The sequence below is a fragment of the Trachemys scripta genome, chromosome 1, assembly GCF_013100865.1.
Source record: "Trachemys scripta elegans isolate TJP31775 chromosome 1, CAS_Tse_1.0, whole genome shotgun sequence".
In the NCBI taxonomy this organism is placed as follows: domain Eukaryota; kingdom Metazoa; phylum Chordata; order Testudines; family Emydidae; genus Trachemys; species Trachemys scripta.
The window spans coordinates 13903765-13926163 of NC_048298.1; the positions used below are offsets into that span (position 1 = coordinate 13903765).

Consider the following 22399-nt stretch of genomic DNA (forward strand, 5'->3'; position numbering starts at 1 on the left):
ATCTTTAGGAATTGTGATCTCTGCATAGTTGGTGGGCATATCTTACACCACCGGAAACTTCAGTACAACTGACAGGAATGAAACAGCAGGAATGGGTAGGATATAATCATTGAGGCCTGAGCTCAGGTGCATTCAGAGAGCTTGAGTTTGGTGGTTTATCTTGCTTCTGCCTATAGTGTGCGTGACACTGACCAGTGCTGCTCATTCATAAACAAATGAATCCCCCACTCTGCTACTATTCTTATGAGAAGTGGTTTTTGTTTTTTTTTTTTTTTTTTTTGGTTATATTGGTCTCTGAACACTTAACATGCTGAAGTGAGGAGTCTGTAGAGATGAGAACTATATTTCAAAAGTATGTGTTGTGTCTCTATATTCCTACCTACAGAAGGGAAAAAGAGCCCTGTTTGGATAAGCTTCTATCTGTGGTACTTATTTGGCTACTATCCCTGTAGAATCTGAATGACTCAGATTTTTAATGTATTTATCCTCAACACCCTGTAAGTTAGGGAAGTACTACTATCCACATTTAACAGATGGGGAAACAGAGGCACATAGAGACTAAGTGACTTGCCCACGTCTGAGGCGGAGCAGGGAGTTGATCCAAGATTAGGAACTTAATAACTGGACCATCCTTCCTCTTCTGCTCTCTTTTCTTTCTTTTGATCTGATAGTCAGCACTTTGGCCTTATCCAGGGTTGTTGGATTGGGCTTTTAGAAAAGGCTAAAGGTTTAGGATTTAATGTATAACAAGTGGCTGTGTAGGGTCTCTTTTAAAATGCTGTCCTTGAAAACACCTCAATTTTTCTGCCTTTTAGCGTCAGCCGAGTGGTGCTGTGTTCTGGCAAGCATTACTATGCTTTGGTGAAACAGAGAGCGGCACTAGGAGAGAAGAAGCACAACACTGCTATTGTCAGACTAGAAGAACTGTGTCCTTTCCCCCTGGAAGCTCTACAGCAAGAGATGAACAAGTATAAAAATGCCAAAGGTCAGGCAGATTGTTATACTTTGCATTTAACCTCTTTTAAAATATTGAAACAAATCCATGGCCATCTAGGAACTCCACTTGTTGCTGCTCCACATTGTTCTTTCCTTTTAGGATTAAAAGGTCTAGACTTGGTTTGATTTTGTTGTCCGTCCTGCCCCCCCAATACAACTTCAGATATGCTGCTTTAGAAACACAAGTCCTTATCACTTGCACCATAGGGGAATATACTAGTATGGAACCTATGATGCAGATAAGCAGTTCTGAATCTATCCAGCAGATGGCTGTGGTAAATTTACATCTTGTTAGTAATGCAATAGAACTTGGGAGCCCAATTGAGGTTGGGTTCCCATTGTGCTAGGCCCTGTACAAACAGACTAAGAGACAATCCTTGCCCTAAACAGCTTATCGATACAATGGCTTAATTTTACAATACACACATTTAAACAAATATTGCAGATCAGTTAATTGATATTTTTCCTATTGATCACCACTGTTGGATCCCTTGATCTTGGGAGATCCTGCAAAGCACATGGAAGTGAGGAAGTGTTCTCTGTAATGGAAGGTAGAGGAACAAAAAGAAATGAAGAATAATTTGTTCTTAAAATATGAATTTTCATCCTCATTTATTTTCACCCCTGGCGACAGCATTGTGTGGTAACAAAGTCAGTCCAGTCTAGTAATCCTCAGACTGAAAGGTGGTGCCTTTGCTGTCATAGCAGGACCATTGTAGATGGAATGGGAATATACAGCTAAGAAAACTAGCTTAGAGACTCATTAATACGTGTTTCTGGATTCAGTGGGAAGATCAGTTGGTGTATATGGAATATACAAACACATGGTCTCATCTTTCCTACAGATTTTATTTGGAGTCAGGAGGAGCCACAAAACATGGGTCCCTGGGCCTTTGTGTCACCAAGGTTTGAGAAGCAGTTGGCATGTAAGGTAAGGTTTATAGTAATCTTTTAAATTGATGTTTGAGTCTTTAGATACTATATATATTTTGCTACCAGGAATTAGTAGTGATTTAGTTTAATGTTCATAAACGTAAAAACCCTCATATAAGTGTAATAGTCCAACTTAAGCTATTATATATGTAAGAGTAGTATCTAGTGGTCACAGCCAGAATTGGGGCCCTGTTGTGTGAGGTGCTCTACAGTGAGAAACCCTGCCCCAAAGAGTTTACGATATAAATAGACAAGATAAACAGGCCCCAAGTAGTAAGGGCATAGGTCTTCACTTTAGGTGCCTAAGTCCAACATTTAGGTACCACTGGCATTCACAAAACTGCTGCGCAGCTGCTACCTAGCCATGTAGACCCCCTAAGTTTCCACCTCTGCAGTCCCTGAGGCCCTGCTGGGCCTGTGCACAGGTGCCTAACTCCTGACATCTCCCAGCAGCTCAGTGCCCAAGCGGGATGCACAAACGAGGTGTTCCCCCATCTGTCTTGCCTTCGGGGCCTGATCCAATAAAAAGCATGCCTAAACCCATATAGAATGGCCAGATGAAGTTGTGCCCACCCCTCCATGGGGTTGCCAACCCTCCCAGTTTCGCCAGGAGTCTCCTGGAATCAGGCTCGATCTCCAGGAGGCTACTGAAGCCAAACAGAGATTTTAGGCAGCTAAAAGTCCAGCAGGGCCAGGGGTGAAAGTAACTACTCCCCCCACGGGCTGCAGGGACATGCCGGCCGCTTCCAGGAGCGGGGTCAGGGTAGGCAGGGAGTCTGCCTTAGCCCCACTGCGCCACTGACTGGGAGCCGCCTGAGTTAAGTGCCACCTGGCTGGAGCCCGCTCCCCTCCCCATCCCAGACCTCGCTCCCTGCCCCAGCCCTGAACCCTCTCCCGCACCCAAACTTCCTCCCAGAGCCTGCTCCCTGCACTCCCTTCTGCATCCCCAACCCCCTGCCCCAGACCAGAGCCTCTCCCACACTCTGAACCTCACAGCCCCAGGCCAGAGCCCACACCCTCGCCCAGCCTGGTGAAAGTGAGTGAGGGTGGGGGTGAGAGCAAGTGATGGAAGGAGGGGATGGAGTGAGCGGGGTGGTTAAGATCTGTTGAGGCACTTTTGCTTTCATTCTTGGAACTGAACTTTTCAGGGTCCTCCACTGTGAAATCTCCTTTGGGTGGACTGTCACCTTTAATATTTTGGTCTTGGGGGCATAGTTTACTCAGGCAGTCATCCCATTGTTGAGTTAGGGTGAAGCAGATACTTTTTGAGCTTTCTGAATCATGTATATGTGGGACTCGAGGATCCAATGTTTGTGTTTCGTTTATTTTGAGGCACTCAAGTGCCATGGTGATAATGGCATAGAATCATGTTAGTTAAACGAGTAAAATCAATCTTAATCAGACATCAGTCTAAATCACTTTCTCCCCCCCCCCCCCCTTCTTGAACTTTAATTGCAGCTCCATCTTGTGAGTAGACCTCCCTTACCAGCCCCAGCAGTGGGCATTGGAACACTACACCAGCAGCAACAGGAAGACCTCCTTGCCAAAACTTTTGTCTAAGACCTTTCTACTTGGAAACCAGTTTCTTATAATATTTGTAAATGCCTTACAAGGAAAACCCCTTGGCCTTTTCATCCTAAAAAGGAAGAACAAATGAGGAACTGTTCTGGAAAGAGCGGACAGTTCTTTAAATGTACGGATGCAACAAAACCCATAATGATCTCTGCCTGTGTGTATTATGCAGAGGATAATTCTCACTGTCCTTTTTTGTATTTTTTTTTCATTATATAAAAACAGATCTGCAGTGAGATGAGTCAGTTAACTGGGAAATCAAATGTTTCATTTATAAAGCATTATCCCACATAGCAGTTCAAATCCATAGTTCTTTGGTATTGTTCATTTGTGGGAACAGTTTTCCCTTGACTTTAAATTTAGATTTTTTTTAAACCTCAGTGGATGTTTAAGAATTGAGTAATGCCTTCAACTATGGCATTTCTATAACAATAAAGTGTTTTGCATTGGCCTTTGAGAACCAGGTTTGATGGGTCTCAGTCCCTTCCTCTCTGAGTGGGCAGGGGTGGGGGAAAATACCACTACACTTGGGTTCCCTGATTGACAATTTCAGCAGAGAATTGAATGAGCCATGGACACAATTATCTTCTCACCCCTGAGCAATGCCTTTTTGTCAGGGTTGAGGCACAATGGCTGGGCAGTGTACAGGAAGATGGCGGTACTGGCTGCCTGTGTTGTGTTTATTCTGAGGATAAATGGAGAGCTCTAGCCTCCAGGACTCTGAAACCAGCACCTTTCTTCAACAAAAAATTCACTCACTCATTTTTAAAGAATTAGCCATTGCTTTCTGAGATGTGATGTATCAAAATGGCTGTTTACCTTGTTCATTTCTGTTGCTCATATCCCAACACTCTTGAATATGAAACATCAGACATCATTTAGTGCATATATTACTGTAATACAATACTAATTTTTCACCCTATATTTCCATTTCCAAGCCCTTTTCTGTGCTGAATTCTGTAACTATTGCAATCTGAGATAACACATCTCTAAGGTGCAGCTGTCTGGTCTTAGTGGACGAGAAATGTTGCTGCAGTTCATTAGTTTAACTCTTGTCTTGGCTTTTTGAGAAAGATTTGAATGGCAGAAATACATGCTGTGTAATAGGATTATTTGATATCTAGCATTTGGAACATTGAATACAGCAGTTCTTTTTTTTAATGTAAAGGTTAAATGACGACCTTTGGCTTTTTTGGCTGGCACTTAAAAAAGTGTCACATAAATAATGCTATAGCAATATTTTGTTGAGCTCTTCAGCACCGTGACACAAGTTATGAAAGTTGCATAAGAAGTTCATTTTAACATGGTTTTTTTTTTCCAGCTGTCACTAACTTATGTAAAATGTATTTTTCAGTAGAAATTCTCTTAAAAGTGAGCTCCTAGGACATGGAGAGAAATCTTCAATCAGTGACATCGTATGTACTAAGTATAAAGTGCACACAAACATAAGAGATGTTGGACCAGATCATAATCCCCCAAACTGCACATGGATCTCACCCTTTTCATGTGGATAGTGGGATGGTCCTCGATTGTATACTTGCCACCCAAGCCCTTGGACGGTACTCTGTAGGGCTAAGATATACATGGTGGGGAGAGGTTAACCGCTCCAAGCAGGGATTTAGATTTTAAACTTTTGTTTTCACTGAAACTTTTTTTTTTCTGTTCAGTGGACTAGATTGTAGAGCCCTTACGCTGGTGGGCACTAACATAATTAAAGTGCTTTTATCTTAAACAAGCATCACAAACTAATTTTCAGAACACTTCTGTGTGAGGCAGGTTTTTCTTCCATTTCATAGAAGTTAAGTGACCCTGCCTAACTCCACAGAGGGAGTCTGTAGCAAGGCAGGGAATAGTATGCTGGAATTTGTGTCCAGACTGTACCTTTGTCAACAGTTGCTTAACATGTTACTCTGGCTGACGGAGTGCAGCAGGAGCTTATGTGATGCTTTGTCTTCCTGGGGGGAGTACTTGTGGAACATTGTGTTGCATTTTCCTGAGGTTAATAGCAACAATAGCATTGGCCTTTCCAGTCGTCTTTAGGTATGCTGCATACAGTAATGCAACAGCAGATCTCAGGCTTTCGCTAGTTATAATACAGTCAGTGTAAGCAGCCACATCTAGTGTTCTTTACGTTCTCTATCTGTTATGCCTAAAGTTCTCCAGAGCCTATCTTAGTAAATGAGCTCCTGTTTTTTCTTGGAAGTCATAGCTGGACCAGTGAGTCTCCAGTGCTATGTAGTCTGCTGGCATCTACTCATTGTCCACAGCTGGGACCAAATGCAGTGTGTGTACTAACCTACTGCCTTCACTCAGCAAACCCTATTTGAAGTGAGGCACTTCAGCGTTCAGCCCTGTGGTACATTACCCCTTACTCCCCTGCTTTCTTTGCTCTCCTCTATTAATACTGCATCAGTATAGCTCTTACTCACCTGTCCTTCCTCCCTCCCCCAAGCGGGCTCTACATAGTCTCCTTCCTCTACCAAGTTGACAGTGATGTCTTGTCAATAACAAACTTGCAGACAGTTGCATGCATGAAGTCTAAACCGAGCTATGCCTAAGTCCCTGCACTTCTCCTTGGGGGAACAGTCTCTTTTTATTGACCATCTTCCTACACTTTCCTCCCAGAAATCTTAGTTCTGTCCATTTCAGTGGAATGAAGAGGATATGTTCTTATTTTCTATCCCTGTTGGGTGGTAGCTCTAAAGCTTCAGTACTACTGCTGTGATGTAGGTTGATAGTTGTGTTTAAACCTGTGTAGGCACTGTTACATGTTAGTACTCTACAAACACATAAAGACAACTCTCTCTTCCTTGAAAAGCTCAGTGTTTGACAAAATAGACATCAAAATGAGAGAAGAGAATGGAATACAACCCCTTTTCCCCCTCCCAAATTGGTTTTCAATTTATATGTATATTTTGTCCTATTGTGCCCATTTGCATTTGCTGGAATCCTGTCTTTGAATTAAACTTGAGCCCATTTGTTCTTTGTCACGTTATAGTTCTGCCCTAATTATTTATGCTTTTTATAGTTAAAGTGTTTAACCCTTTTCTTCCTTTCTACTGTGGCTGAGTTTTGTGGGATTTTCAAGCCCTCCTCTACCTGCCCCATCATCCCCCATTAAGTAGGGCTAAGGCTCTTAGGAGCTGCTGTCAGAATGACATTGGAGAAATGAGTGTTATGTGGCCACAGCAAAAAGAGTTTGCAAACCCTGGTATTGTCCCACAGCATGTAGGCTAGGTGTGTTTTTTTTTTTTTTTTTTTTAAAGAAGCCTAGGGTTAAGCTCCCCCATCCTGTTAAAATTCAATGGTAGTTGGGCACTTTTGCTCTTATATTCATTAAAGTAGGAGGAGTAATAGCTGGGTTTGTGTTTCCAAGCAGGAAATGATGGGGGGATTTGTATTATATTTCCTTAATGTTGTAGCAGAAATCTAAACACCAGGAAGTTGAGGTAGGTCTAGAAACTCCACCACCCAGAGGGCAGTGCTGAAAAATTCTTGGTCCCTGTTGAAAGAAATCAAGTCTGGTCGTGCTTATTATGGCAACAAGGTTTGAGGATGAGACTCTACCCTTACAACCAGGTTTCATTATAGCATAGAAAAGCCATCATCTGCACCTTAACTCTAGAACGGGGGCTGTCTCTTTCTAGGACTATGACTCCTGGCTCGGGTATGTCTAGCGCTACATCTCATGAGCTACTGAGAATATAAATAGCAGTTTAACTGCAGTGGAGGTAAGGCTGAGCCGGGCTGCGTTGGTAGCTCCCGCCCTTAAAACTGTGCTTATGCTGCAATTTATATTCCTACTACCTCCATAAGAGCCAGTGGGGGGACGCGTACCTGAGCAAGGACATCACCCCCGCCTGTAGTGCAGACAGAGCCGGGGTCTCTTTACTGTATTTATTCTCACAGCATCCCCGTGCGGTCCAAGCTCCTCTAGGGCGGCTGCGGCAGAGCAGGGAAGTGAGCCCGGTGTAACAACGCAAACAGCTCTCGCTCCCAGTTCCCAGCCTAGCACCTGTGCCCCAGGGCCAGCCTCCAGCAGGGGGAGCACAGGCCGGGAGGCTTCAGTGTGAACGGCTTCAGGTGAAGCGTAAAGACTGTAAATATCAGCGTCTCCCCCGGCCTCCTGACACGGGGAACCGGGTGGTGCCTCTCCAGCCTCCCCCTGAGCGGGCCCGAGGGGGGAGGGGGCAAGCAGGGGCACAGGCCCTTCTCCCCCCCCCAAGAGTCGGCGGGGGCACAGGAGAGAGCGAGCTCCCGCTGGAACGAGGAGGGGGAGGGAAAAGCGAGCCCCGGCCGGGGATGGGGGGGGGCTCCTTCTGGGGTCAAAGTTAAATTTCTGTGCACGCCCCCATCATGGGACCCCCCGTGGACGCTCCCCGCCTGAAGAGGGCGCAGACCTTGACCTCTGACCCGCTACGGCTCAGCCGCCGGGGTGATGCTTTGGGTCCTTTCACGTGTTTAGGCGACTTTCCCGCGCCTGAGCCCTCTGCTCTGGTCCGCTTAACGGGTCAAGGAATGGGGTCATTTTCGCGGGGTGAAGGGTTCCTCCCGGAAAGGGGAATGGTGCCTGTTGTCCCGGGTCCCGCACCTCTCCCAGATTCCCACACGTACACTGCTCAGCAAGTGGGTGGCCCCGGCGCTGCCTGATCCGTTACCGGACCGGTAGAGGGAAGGGGTCCTGATTGTACCTGCGTCGCGGAACAGGGCCGGCAGTCACGTGACTGGCAGCGGCCGGCGCCTCGGAGCGAGGAGGAGGCTGCAGGGGGAGGGGAAGCCCGGACTCCCCTTGGCCAGGCCGGCCGGCCCCGCCGCCATGGGCAGTGAGTATCGGGCGGAGAAGCGGGAACCGAGAGGTGGTGACAGAGGAGGCTGGGGGAAGGTGCTACGGGGGACACGGACACCAGGCTGGGTGTTGGGGCGGCCTGAGGGAAGGACAGTTCCCCGGGCTGGGCGTCTGGGGGTGATCTGAGGGAGGAAGAGAGGGATGGACAGCTCCCTGGGCTGGGAATTGGGGGCGACCTGAGGGAGGGAGGGATGGACAGCTCCCCAGGTTGGGTGGCTGGGGGTGATCTGAGGGAGGGACGGACAGCTTCCCGGGCTGGGTGTCTGGGGGTGACCTGAGGGAGGGACGGACAGCTTCCCGGGCTGGGCATCTGGGGGTGATCTGAGGCAGGAAGAGAGGGATGGACAGCTCCCTGGGCTGGGCGTCTGGGGCGACCTGAGGGATGGATGGACAGCCTCCTGGGCTGGGCGTCTGGGGGTGACCTGAGGGGGGGAGGGACAGCTCCCAGGGCTGGGCGTCTGGGGCAACCGAGGGAGGAAGAGAGGGATGGACAGCTTCCCGGGCTGGGAGTCTGTGGGCGACCTGAGGGAGGGAGGAAAGGAGGGAGGAAGAGAGGAATGGACAGCTCCCCGGGCTGGGCGTCTGGGGCCGACCTGAGGGAGGGACGGACAGCTCCCCGGGCTGGGCGTCTGGGGCCGTCCTGTTGGAGGGATGGACAGCTCCCTGGGCTGGGCATCTGGGGGCGACCTGTCGAAGGGACGGACGGACCGACCGACAGCTCCCCGGGCTAGGCATCTGAGGCGGCCTGAGATAGGGACACCAGGCTGAGGGCACGGGACGACCGGAAGGGGGCAGACTGACAGACTCTAGGCTGGGGTGACGGGCAATCTGGATGACAGAGACACTAGGCTGAGGCGCATGGGGCAATCCAGGGGGAGGAACAAGCCTTGGCTGTAGGGAGATAGTACAGGGGAGTTGTGGCAGGTGAGGGTGAGACTGAGACTGTGACTTGTAAGGGAGGTGTGGGAGGATTGGCCCATGGGTGACTGTAGAATGTGCTGGGAGAAGTTGTTGGTGACCATGCCCATGAGGGTGTGACTCTGCCTGGCTAAAGCACTGGGGAATATGCTTTATGGAACATTCCTGCCCCAGGCAAGGGAAAACGAACCATCAGGTCTGTGGATCTTTCTGTGGGTTTGTCCAGCTTGCTTGTTCTGTGCAGGACAGGAGGCTTTGACCACACTAGCCTGAGTTAGGCTTTGCCCTTGCCTGCTGAAGTGCCACCCATGGCCAGGTGAGGCCATGCCTGCCATAGTGACACCATGCCTGTACAATAAGACTGGCTGAGATCCCCTCTATGGGAGCTGTGGCCTCGCTCTGTGTGTATTGTGTGTTTATATGCACTGAACAGGCTGAAGCAACAAATTGAGAGAAGAATATGGTTCGAAAATTGAAATCTCATTCTGACTGTTTAATTTCCAAATTTCTGTTCGCTGTCAGGCCAAGATAATCCAGCTAATTTGTTGGATTTTTGTAGGATTTTCTGGCCTTGGTTTACCAACAATGGAGTCATTTCAGCTTTATAAACCAAACATGTTTTTTAATGATCTGTCTTATTATTTCATGGTACCAAGTATTAAACTGTAAAAATATAGCCCAATAGATTAGAAAATAAGAAAAGGGATCATCTCAGTTCTGCCTGCATATTTGTGTGGGGGTGGATTGGTGACTGGATCTTTGCTGATATTCATACCTAATGTGTCTTGTTATAATGCACATATTTTGGAGGCCAAACAAAAAAATCATTCTTTGTTCTGGAATTTGTTCCAGTTAAAGGGATCATACTATCTAACTTGTTCACTCTTTCTCAGATAGAAATATTAGGCAGAACCACATCAAATGTTAAAGGAACTAAAATCCCACACTGCTCTGATTACATCTAGTGTTTTAGAGGGCTTAAAATCACAGGTGTTTCTTTTTGAGTAACTACTTTGGGAAATTCCATTCTATTATATGATTTAGGATGATTTTTTTCTCTATGCATATTTTAGTGTTGTTATAAATCAACATCTTGTCTCTGTATTTACCTAACTCATATTTTTGAATGTCAGACAAGTAGTTAATGTGCATATTTAAAGGGCTGAATCCTCGGTAAGAAAGTGAGTGCTGTAATAAGTATTACTATTAGTCTGCTTGAAAAACTTATTTTATTTCTTTTTTTCTTTAAACAGTTAAATTTTTAGAAGTTATTAAGCCTTTCTGTGCAGTTTTACCTGAAATCCAGAAGCCTGAAAGAAAGGTTAGTGCTGCATTTGATTTTTTGCTTGTATTGGGTGAATTCATAGATTATTATAGGGATCATTGTGATCATCTGAGACTTCCACAAATTAATTCCTTTCTGAACTATGGCATATCTTTTAGAAAAACATCTTATGTTAATTTTAAAATTTCCAGTCATGGGGAATTCACACAACCCTTGGTAAATTGTTCCAGTGGTTAATTATTATCCCTGTTAAAATTTTGCACCTTAGTTCTAGTCTGAATTTGTCTAGCTTCAACTTCCAGCCAATGGATCTTGTTACACTTTTATCTGTTAGGCTGAAGAGCCCTCTGTCATATATCCCCCCCCCCCCCCCAGTCACTCAGTAAACAGTTGTGAGGGGACTCAGCCACTGGGTCCCTGGGTATTTTAAGCCTCCAGAGCCTGAATAGAGCTGAGCCAATACCCCATCCTTGGGATCCTTAAGTATGTGCTTGGGGTGCAAACCTTCTGTCTAGCACCCCCTCCTGAGAGCTGGAATCAGATGTTTAGGCCCTGGGCTCAGTGCTGACCATTCAGACTGTTCCATAGGTTAAGCATACCCACTTCCAGAACTCCACCCAAAGGTGTGAGCCTTCTGGGTTATTGTTTAACTGTGCAAGGAGGCCTGTGGCAAGTATAAAGCAGGTAACAGACACTTTGTACAGGATCTAATACCATTGCTCTTTTACTTAACAGATAAAGTATGTGAGTACAGATAATTTAGCAGTGTCGCTCTCTAGCTCACCTTTCCCTAGAGAGTCCTTGTGGTTCCTCAGTATTCAGGGAGGTAGTCAGGTTCCCTAGCCTCATCAGCCCCCTATATGTTGGGTTGCTTCTCCCTCCTCTTGAGCTGGAGAAAATTGTCACCAAAGATGCTCCTTTTTTGTAATCTTCCAGTCTATTCTGTTGGGTGTGCCCCTCGTCAGCCTCAACAGGTGACCAGAAACCCTTACTAGGTTTGTGGCCAGGCTACCTCTGCCTTTGAGTTCAGACTTGAAAAAATGGTTTGCCCTGGGTAGCAGCCATCTCTTTGTCATGTAGATGGACAATCCTCAAAATTTAACAAGTCTGTTGATAGCTGTATGCCAGCACATCTCAGGAATTATAGTTCAAGATGGAGGTTAAAAGACAGTGGGAATGTAAAGATGGTAAGACCAGCCTTACTATCAAATGAAGTGTGCAGTCTGATATAGGTGCTTGCAAAGACTTCATAATCTCACACAGAATACATAAATTGTCAGTGTCTGTGTGTGTTGTATGTTTTACACTTACCACTTGGCCCCTGGAATACGTAAACCAGAAGTCTCTCACCTTTGGGTGTAATTCTAGGAGTTGGTGAATTTAAGCTATGAGGGAGTATAAATGGTCTGTATTGAGCCCAAGGGCTGGACAGCGGGTTCCAGCTGTTAGGAGGGAACCCCTGGGGTACAGTCTTGGGAGCTGGGGTACCACTGAACCCCCTGACCCTGGGCTCCCTCTTACACTGTACTGCTGTGACAAGCTGCAGAGCCCTCCAGCCTGCACTGTTACCAGCATACATATAGGTAGGACCATACCCAGCTACAGTTACATGCAGGCTCTCTGACTAGCCCCTCCATAGGAAGGCTACAGTTAAGGCAACTCCCAGCTCCCCAGGTGTGCACTCCCTCTGGAGCATAAATCCAAAATTATACCGTCTTGCGCTGCACAGGGAACTGTACAGCATAAGCTCATAAAATTTGCCCCCTCCCTCAATGTGGAGAGGAATATGCAGCAGCCTTTGCCCCTGAGTTATGATTCCCACCCATTTCACTCCAACTCACTGGTTTAGATAAAGCAAAAACAAGTTTAACAACTACAAAAGATAGATTTTAAGTGATAGCACAGATCAAAGCAGCTTACCTAGCAAATAAACAAAAAATGCAAACTAAGCTTAATATACTAAATAGATTGGATGCGAATAGCAGCTTCTCACCTTAAGACATGATACAAGCAGGCTGCAGATTCTTAAGGGGCAAGCTGCACTTGTTTTATAGCTTGGAATCCCCATGTGTTTCACTCACAGGCTAGAAATACCTTTAGTCTGGGTCCAGCACTTCCCCCAGTTCAGTCTTTGTCCCTCAGGAGTTTCCAGGAGTCTTCTTGGGTGGGGAGTGAAGAACACCAAATGATGTCACTCCCTGTCTTATATAGCTTTTACATATGGCAGGAACTCTTCGTTTCAAAGCTTGGTTCCCAGACCAGTCGATGGAAAAATACTGACATCCCAAGATGAAGTCTAGAGACGTGTGGTCTCATCACATATCCTGTAGAGTCATAGCAGCCATTACTCGGAGGCGGTCTGTAATGTTTTCAGGAAGGCTCCCCAGGTGGGAGATAAGCTTCTCCTAAGGCCTGTTGTTTTTTCCCTAATGGCCCATTGCCCTGAATACGCCCTTCCTCACCCACTATCTAGACTGAAAGCATCTTGTCTAGTGGGCATGACCCAGGTGTAACTACATTTGAAATACAGTTACATAGTCAACATTCATAACTTCAGACACAAAAATGATATATGCCTACAAATAGGATAATCATATTCAGCAAATTATAACTTGCCCAGTGACACCTCACATGACTTATCTTGCATAAAATACATCAGAATTATGCTATAATTGTATCATAATAACATCACTGTGAATAATTTGGTGTGCAGTGTCACAGAAGGTCTGTGTCCCAAGAGTGTTCCTAGGGACTCAAAAAACTGTAGCAGTGGCTGGGCACTGGAGGCTTAAAATGTCCAGAAACTCAGCGGCTGGGTTCCCTCTCAGCAGTCTAATAAGTGTCAGAGAGGGGGCACTCCACTGAATCTGGCACCTTCTATTATCAAGTTGATCAAATCAACCCTTAAATTCTGTTTTTTAAGCAAAGCAGATCAAACTCCTTGAGTCTCTCACGTATAAGGCATGTTTTCCTTTAATAATTCTCATGACTCTTTTCTCTGAACCCTCTCCAATTTATCAACATCCTTCTTGCATTGTGGACACCTGAACAGGATGCAGTATTCCAGTAGGGGTCACACCAGTGTCAAATAAGAGGTAATATAACCTCCCTACCCGTACTCAATATTCTCCTGTTTATATAACCAATGGTTGTATTCACCCTTTTGGCCACAACATTGCACTGGGAGCTCGTGTTCAGCTGATTATCCCTATGACCCCCAAGTCTTGGTTCCCAGAATAGAGTCCCCCATCTGGTAAATATGGCCTACATTTCTTTGCTCCTAGATGTAGTACTTTACGTTTGACCACATTAAAATGCATATTGTTTACCCTCATCCAGTTTGCCAAGTATCATAGAATCATACAAGGTTAGGGTTGGAAGATACTTCAGGAGGTCATCTAGTCCAACCCCCTCCTGAAAGCAGGACCAACCCCAACTAAATCATCCCATCCAAGGTTTTGTCAAGCTGGGCCAGTGATCCAGATTGTTCTCTATCAGTGCCTCTTCATTATTTACTACCCCCCAATCTTTGTGTCATCTGCAAACTTTATCAGTAAGGATTTTGTTTTCTTCCAGGTCATTGATCAGTTTCTAATATGTGTGAAAGTTGCATCCAATCCTCCTCCCATTTAAATCAGTTTTCCCATTGTATTCCATGAGAGCAAGAAATGTGTTTTTCTATGCTTTTCTCTCTTATGAAAAAGCATCATCTGTGAGTCTTGGTTGGATATGTTAATATTGGAAGTAATTACTACTAGTTGTAAACAGATAGCTGTGGTTCATATTCCCCTGGTATGCATAGCTAAAATCTGTTTGAACAGGATGTTTTCTAAACTAAGAACTTGAACAGACTGAAAACACTGTGAGGAGGACACTTAGGGCACTCATTTTGCACCAATTCTAGGTGAGAAAATGTCAAAGGAGTGAAGTGTCCAGGCATATCTGATCAGATAACTGCGTGTTATTTCAATACTGGTTGTTGTTTCTGGCGGTAGTACCTGGATGACCTTTTTCTGTGTCTGGCCTATGGCCTCAGAAAGCTCATTTCCTTTTTCCTTTAGTGTCAGACCACAGCTAAAGAAACTTTTCTTACTTTTGTGGCTTGAGGGTGTACTGGATGACACAAAGCTGTGTTTTCTTTGATACTGAAGTGTCACCATAGTCTTGTAGAGCCAGAGGGAAAATGGATTTTAGTTATCACAGGAGGTGCCTTAAAATATGAGTGCAAAAAAGATGGAGGACTACCCTAAACTATTGGAAAAGGTGGTAGGATCCTTGAAGCTAATAATTTTCCCCATTGTTTTTCAGGTATGTTCTGGAAGGTGTGTCCTTGGTTGTTCTTTTTTGAGGCCATTGTGTTGCTTTTCTGCCCCAGTCCCTCTTGAATTAATGTATTATAGATGTATAATAAACATTCCACTAATGCCAGTGTAAGTTAGATTGTGTAACTCAACAGCTAGTTTACATATCAGTATTCTTCAATTATTACATAGGAACTTCACTACTGTCATATTAGATATATCAGATAATCAGTGTTAAACATCAGTCAGTGTTAGAAATCTATTGTTATGGTTGAATACTCTGGCTCTGAACTCTACATGATGTAGCATTTTATGTCATAGAATATTATTATGATCTCTAAATATGTAGTGTTAACACAGGTTTGTGATTAATCCACTTCTTCTAAATTCTATTTTATAGATCCAGTTCAGAGAGAAAGTACTATGGACAGCTATCACACTATTCATTTTCTTAGTGTGCTGTCAGGTATGTACCTCTTTACATGTGCATGCACACACACAAACACGCATACCCCTTTCTGTAAGACATGCAAGAGGATATAATGTTTGTTTTTAATGTTGGAGCAGTGAGGATTCCTTGTATATCTGTACCAGTTCAGTTATTTTATAATTTTACATTAAACATTTAAGTAGTTCTGTCAATGAAACTTACTCTTGTGAAGTGTCTTTTGCTAAAATTCATACTGTTCCCCCCCCCCCAAAAATTAACTTCTTGCTACACCTCCTACATTTCAGACCTTAGAAGGGAGTTGTCAACTTGAAATCTAGTCTCGTTTGAAAAAGAAGTTAAAAGTAGTTTTAGGTTTCACACCTACCCCTGATTTCCTCTAAAATTTCTTTGATTTTACTATATAATCTTTCCTCTTTATTTAACAACTATATATATTTCTCTCCTTTTGTTACTGTGTGTGAAAGACCCATACAAATGGGGGACACTGATATTAGAGTAAACAGTGACACTATATACAAAGTGCTGCCAAATTCACACAGTAAACAAACTGAAAAATATATTTGTCTTTTTAATCTTATAACTAAGATGTTAGTTGTAACAATAACTTTAAAAAAAATAGAAGTGTGATTGTTTTAAATTAGCCATGCTTTTGACAAGATGGCACAGTGTATGGGTTGCAAACTCTGCAAGGAAATAGTTCATAGAATCATAGAATATCAGGATTGGAAGGGATCTCAGGAGGTCATCTAGTCCAACCCCCTGCTCAGTGTAGGACCAATTCCCAACTAAATCATCCCAGCCAGGGCTTTGTCAAGCCTGACCTTAAAAACCTCTAAGGAAGATTCCACCACCTCCGTAGGTAACACATCCTTTAAATACTGTTTCAGTTTAAATATAATTTTTTTTAATGGAAATATGGATAGAGATGTTAGTTACTAAAAAGCAAGCTTTTACAAATTTACGTAATGTTTGTAAAACATAGTGCCAAGAATTATTAAAACCTAAATCTGGGGCCTAAATTAGCCCGACAACATCTCATTGCACGAAGTTAATATAAATGGCCATTAAAACCCCTTTTTAAATGGTTTTGCAGAGCTTTTAAATTGCACTTTAAAACACTGATTCTTGAAATTGTAGTGTATAAAATAACCATTCTAGAGCCACTGAGTAATGTGTATATTCAGGTGATCCACAAAATACAATCTGTAAGTTTTTGAACAGTGAAAGGCTATTTAGAGGCCGAAGGAAGTCTTTTAAAATCGGCTTGTTTTCTTTTGGGGAGCCATTAAAATGTTTATCTGAGAGGGAAGAACATACTATTTCAGCACTGTGTAGCTGTTAAATGTGTATTGAATAGTGGAAGCTTTACAAGGATTACAGTAGTAAAATAGGGAAGAAACAAGTATAGACTGAATTTTCAGTAAGTAGTTTAGTTTAGAAAAATGTAGATTTCAACCTGACAAGATTCCTGGGACACATTTTTTCCATAATTGAGGTAAGTTCCAAAAGAGCTAATACCTCATCAATAGTGCCCTACTAAATTCATGGTCTATTTTGGTCAATTTCACAGTCATAGGATTTTAAAAATCATAAATGTCATGATTTCAGATATTTAAATCTGAAATTTCACAGTGTTGTAACTGTAGGGATCCTGACCCAAAAAGGGACTGTAGGGGGTCTCAAGGCTATTATAAGGGGGTTGTGGTATTGCCATCCTTCTGCGCCGCTTCTGCAGCAGCGCTGCCTTTAGAACTGGGTGGCGGGAGAGTGGCAGCTGTTGGCCAGGAGCCCAGCTCTGAAGGCAGCCCTGCTGCCGCCACCAGCAGCAGCGCAGAAATAAGGGTGGCATGGTATGGTATTGCCACCCTTACTTCTGTGCTGCTGCTCGCGAGGCGCGGCCTTCAGAGCTGGGCGCCTGGCCAGCAGCCGCTGCTCTCTGGCCACCCAGCTCTGAAGGCAGCACAGAAGTGAGGATGGCAATACTGCGACCGTCGTACCATAACCTTGTGACCCCCACCACGATCCCCTTTTGGGTTGGGACCCCCAGTTTCAGAAACACTAGTCTTCCCCATGAAATCTGTGTAGTATAGGGTAAAAGTACATGAAAGACCAGATTTCACGGCCATGAATTTGGTAGGGCCCTACTCATCAAGGGTTAAAGAACTGCTTTCAAAGAGTAGCATAAGAGAAAAAGCATGACTTCTGAACCAACAAACCAATCAGGAACAGATGATTTTTATCTGTTAAGCTTTAGAAGATTTGATGACGCATGCAGGTCTCCATCATAGAGAATTACGCGAAACTTGTATGTACAGTGGAACCTCAAAGATAACGAACTCCAGAGTTATGGACTTACTGGTCTACCAGACACCCTATGAAACTGGAAGTCCTCAATCAGGCAGCAGCACAGACTCCAAAAAAAGAGCAAATATTGTACTGCGTCAGGGCTTCAGCCACTGAGGGGTTGGGCTGCAGCTGGGTTTCGGCCCCAGCGCTCTCCCTGTAGCTAAAGCCCTGAGTCCCCTCTGCCCCCCCAGCTGAAACCAGGAGCGGAGCTGCGGGGCTGAAGCCCAGATCCCAGCGTCTCCTATGGGGTTGAAGTCAGAAGAGAGACATGGGGCTGAAGCCCTGAGCCCCCTGCCAGGAGCCATGGTGGCCCCTAGGGTCAGAAGCCCCCAACCCCTGCCCCCCCTCACTGAATCCTGCCCCCCACACCTCTCAGCCCTGTGGCTGCAGTCCCAACTCCCCAGCTGAAGTCCATAACGTCTTGTTGAGAGTTATGGACCATTTCAGAGTTATGGATAACCTCCATTCTCGAGGTATCCATAACTCTGAGGTTCTACTGTAGTCAAAACTTAAAACTGTTTCCTAGTATCTGTAGGGACCTAATGATATATGCAGAAATCCTGCATTCATATGGTATCAAGACTGTAGAGAGAACAAGTAACAGTACATGGTGAAGGTGTATAAACCAACGGAGCTCCCTGTACAGTCTGGAAAGTAAGTGGAGTTAAAAAAGGAGTAATCATTGTTCATGATGCTTTTAGAATAAGATAATCTGAACCAATAAAAAACTGTAGAACAAAATTCTAACCTACGTCAAGAGTTCCTGGCCTGCACTGTTAAAACAGAAGCAAGAGAGTATGCCTTCTCTCAAAACAGGTTGACTGGGCAACAAAATGGCAGATGAAATTCACATTGGAAAACATAATCCCAGTTATACATATAAAATGTTGGGGTCTAAATTAGCTGTTACCTGTCAAGAAAGAGATCTTGGAGACATTGTGGATAGTTCTCTGAAAACATTCACTCAATGTGCAGCGGCAGTCAAAAAAAGTGAACAGAATGTTGGAAATCATTAAGAAAGGAATAGATAATAAGACAGAAAATATCATATTGCCTCTATATAATTGCATGGTACACCCACATCTTGAATACTGCTTGCAGATGTGGTTGCCTCATCTCAAAAAAGGTATATTTGAACTGGAAAAGGTTCAGAAAAGGGCAACAAAAATGATTAGGGGTATGGAATGGCTGCCATATGAGGAGAGATTTATAAGACTAGGACTCTTCAGTTTGGGAAAGAGACGACTAAGGTGGGATATGATTGAGGTCTATAAAATCATGACTGGTGTGGACAAAGTAAATAAGGAAGTGTTATTTACTCATAACACAAGAACTAGGGGTCACTAAATGAAATTAATAGGCAGCGGCTTTAAAACAAACAAAATGAAGTATTTTTTCACACAACACACAGTCAACCTGTGGATCTCCTTGCCAGAGGATGTTGTGAAGGCCAAGTCTATAACAGGATTCAAAAGAGAACTAGATAAATTCATGGAGGATAGGTTCATCAATGGCTATTAGCCAGGATGGGCAGGGATGGTGTCCCTAGCCTCTGTTTGCCAGAAGCTGGGAATGGGCGAAAAGGAATGGATCACTTGATGATTACCTGGTCTGTTGATTCCCTCTCGGGTACTTGGCATTGGCCACTGTTGGAAGACAAGATACTGGGATAGATGGATCTTTGGTCTGACCCAGTATGGCCGTTCTTCTTTTCTTCTGGTCTGTTTGATATATGGTATCAAAACCCGAAAGATGAAGTTAATTTTCATGCAGGCTTTTATTGACTTAAATTTGTGATTGTTTCCATTTATGGTACTTTTCATAGTTAAAAGATTTTAAATATTTAATTTCTGTGGTTGGGGAATTAATCATTGGCAAAAATATTCATATTACGTTTTCTGCTATCTCTCTTAACTGCAAAGAAATGCAATATTAGGACCCAAAGGTAAAGTTAAGTTAGCAATTGAATGCTTTCTGTTTTCATTTTCAAATCTGAAAACTTTTTTTTATATATATTCATCCAAAGCTCAAACACTCTGATGCAAAAATGTCAGTGAAATACAAAACCAATAGAATTTACTATTTTATTGTCTTCGGAATACATGAAGACCAGCATATTAAATTTGTACAGGTTATTAAATATGTCTCTCTCATATTGTGCTTGGGGTTTTCTTCAGAGGATTATATTGCTTGTCATATAAACTTTATGCTCTAGTTTTAATGTCCGAAACATGAAGAATATTGGAATAAATTATTCTAAACAACATATCTGTAACCTGAAACCAGTTCACAATTACTCTTTATAGTATGTATTTGTTTGTACTTTCTGCAGTCTAGCTTTACAGAGAAGTCTAGACATTTAATAGTACACATATCTTTACAGATCCCTTTGTTCGGAATCATGTCATCAGACTCTGCAGATCCTTTCTATTGGATGAGAGTCATTCTTGCATCAAACAGAGGTTAGTAGATTAGTCATCTCTCTTCACTCTTTTTCTCTCTGGTATTGCATTAATTTAAACAGGTATAATTGACAATTGATAGATTGATTTTCAAATATTTGATTTCATGGAATCTAGGAGTCAGAGTTAAGTACTTTGTGAGTGTTTAGGACAGATGTAATACTCTAAATTCATAACATTTTTCAAAAGCCAATACAAGTATCTTCTATTTTGAAAATAGCATAGGAATTTGGCATCATCTGAGGAGCAAATGAAATTCAGCTTGATATTCTTTCCAGAAGTAGAGCATCTCAAATATGTATGACAGGTAACCTGCCATATGAATACATGGGGCACATTAATGATTCCCACTTACTGATAATACTAGTTTACACTTTGAGATGCTTGGAGTAGAAGATGATTTATAAATCCTAGTGAATTAAGCCACACAGCACAACTACAGAGTAGATGAGCAAATAATTTCACAGGTCTGGAAACTGAAGATAGAGAAGTTAAGAGCCTTGCTCAGCATCACAGTGCACCTGTGACAGAGCTGGGATTAGAACTCCTAGCTCTTAGTCCTTCTCTCAGATTATCAGATCATGCTGCCTCTATTGCTAATTCTTGTTATGTTTTAGTTGATCTGTATCTGTTCTCCGTCTGCAGCAGATTAGGTCCCTTATTATTTTTTAAATTAACTTTGCTAATAGTTTTATGTGACAGTATATTAATTCATTGCAAGTGAAAGAAGGGTAATCAAACTTGTTGGGGCTGTCTTTGTTTCTCATTTGCACAGTGCCTGAACTAATGCTGTCCTGAGCCCCAAGTGATACCTCTAAATGATACTGCAGTGTAAATATTTGGCTTGCATATATATATTTTTCAGAATATTATCTCCTTTTAATCACTTTACACACACACACACTCTCTCTCTCTCTGACTTGATATGGCCTATTTGAATCAAAATGGTAAATTTGTTTGTTCTTCCTTTAGGTAAGATTCTGACTATGAAAATAATATAAAATGTTGAACTGGCCGCATACTAATTTTAGTTCTTTGAAACATTGAGCATTTGGACCAAACAGTTAAACTTGCAACATGCTCGGAATGGAGAGACTTTCCTATGATTCACTGAAGGATGGATAAACCTTCAAAAAGTCAACATTTATAATGCTGGCTTAGGACCAAATATGCAATATCTTTGGGAGATCTTATTGAATTATGTTTTAATAGCTTTGGAATCCACTGTATTATAAATGCAGTAAACCCTGGGAAGTGTTATGAGTTTCAAAGGATTGTTTTACACAATGCGCCAGAGAAGAATGAATTTTTGGGACAACGAAGTTAAAAGGGATTTCCCAGGAAATCTCTGGGGGGAGGTGTATGTACCCCTGCTGGTTATGTAAGAACTCATCCTTTTGAAGCTTCACCCTGAGGAGAGGATCACCCTTTGTAACAGGTGATCGGCAGACATGAGGATGATATCAAAGGCCCAAACTGTATAAAGGAAAGGATGAATGAGCTAACAGCTGTTATGAACTTGTAACCCCAGAAAAACCCTGTGGTGGGGTTTGAAGGACTGATCACCTGCCAGACCCCTTGATGGAGTCGGGGTGATCTCTAGTAAGCTTATTAGCATGTGTTTAGGTCCTTTTATTGTTTTTAATGTTTTCTCTGTAATGCTTTCACCTTACTTATAAATGTGCTCACTTAGAAAGGGCTGTGTGGTAACTTCTAACTGTGTGCAATTGTGCTGTGTATAGCCTTGGAGGAGAAAGCAAAACAGGCCAGCTCATGCAGTCTGACTTGCTGGGTAACTCACATTGTAAGCAGGGAACTGTGCAGTCTGGAAAAACCCCGGTCAGGATGGGGAGAGACATGGTTCTCTACCCAGGAGAACTCACAGCTGGAAGGCTAAAAGTAGTTTCAGGAGCAGTTGCCCTGAACTGTTACAGGCTACACTGCAGATATCTATATCTCAGGAGGTATTATTTCAATAGGTAGCATCTTACCCTCAGAGCTGATACTGAACCAATAGCCTAGCAGAGAGCTAGGAGCATGGTGCTAGTAGATGATACAAAAATCAGAACATTTTAATAGCCCCATGACTTGTTTCTTAAAAGTGTCCATTTAATCCTGGTTTCAGAGTAGCAGCCGTGTTAGTCTGTATCCGCAAAAAGAACAGGAGTACTTGTGGCACCTTAGAGACTAACAAATTTATTAGAGCATAAGCTTTCGTGGACTACAGCCCACTTCTTCGGAAGAATTTGTTAGTCTCTAAGGTGCCACAAGTACTCCTGTTCTTTTTGC

The 22399-nt window shown here is 43.4% G+C and overlaps 2 protein-coding genes across 4 annotated transcripts in view; both read left to right on the top strand.

The window, feature by feature from the left end:
- The window catches only part of DHTKD1 (dehydrogenase E1 and transketolase domain containing 1), a 41648-nt gene extending 37687 nt beyond the window's left edge, over window positions 1-3961 (top strand). Inside the window, exons 15-17 of the mRNA XM_034764863.1 lie at window positions 816-985; window positions 1842-1927; window positions 3388-3961. Of these exons, the coding sequence (XP_034620754.1) occupies window positions 816-985; window positions 1842-1927; window positions 3388-3489 (358 nt within the window). The 3' untranslated portion in view covers window positions 3490-3961. The remainder of the gene's footprint in view (window positions 1-815; window positions 986-1841; window positions 1928-3387) is intronic.
- Window positions 3962-7983: 4022 nt separating this feature from the next.
- Window positions 7984-22399, top strand: part of SEC61A2 (SEC61 translocon subunit alpha 2) — a 24801-nt gene continuing 10385 nt past the window's right edge. Inside the window, exons 1-5 of one of the 3 annotated variants that reach the window (XM_034764894.1) lie at window positions 7990-8324; window positions 10519-10586; window positions 13603-13645; window positions 15252-15317; window positions 20032-20110. In XM_034764894.1, coding sequence (XP_034620785.1) covers window positions 20050-20110 — 61 coding nt within the window. In that variant the 5' untranslated portion in view covers window positions 7990-8324; window positions 10519-10586; window positions 13603-13645; window positions 15252-15317; window positions 20032-20049. Of the gene's footprint in view, window positions 8325-10518; window positions 10587-13602; window positions 13646-15251; window positions 15318-20031; window positions 20111-22399 lie in introns of all 3 variants that reach the window. The other 2 variants (XM_034764884.1, XM_034764875.1) reach the window with 2 other exon arrangements.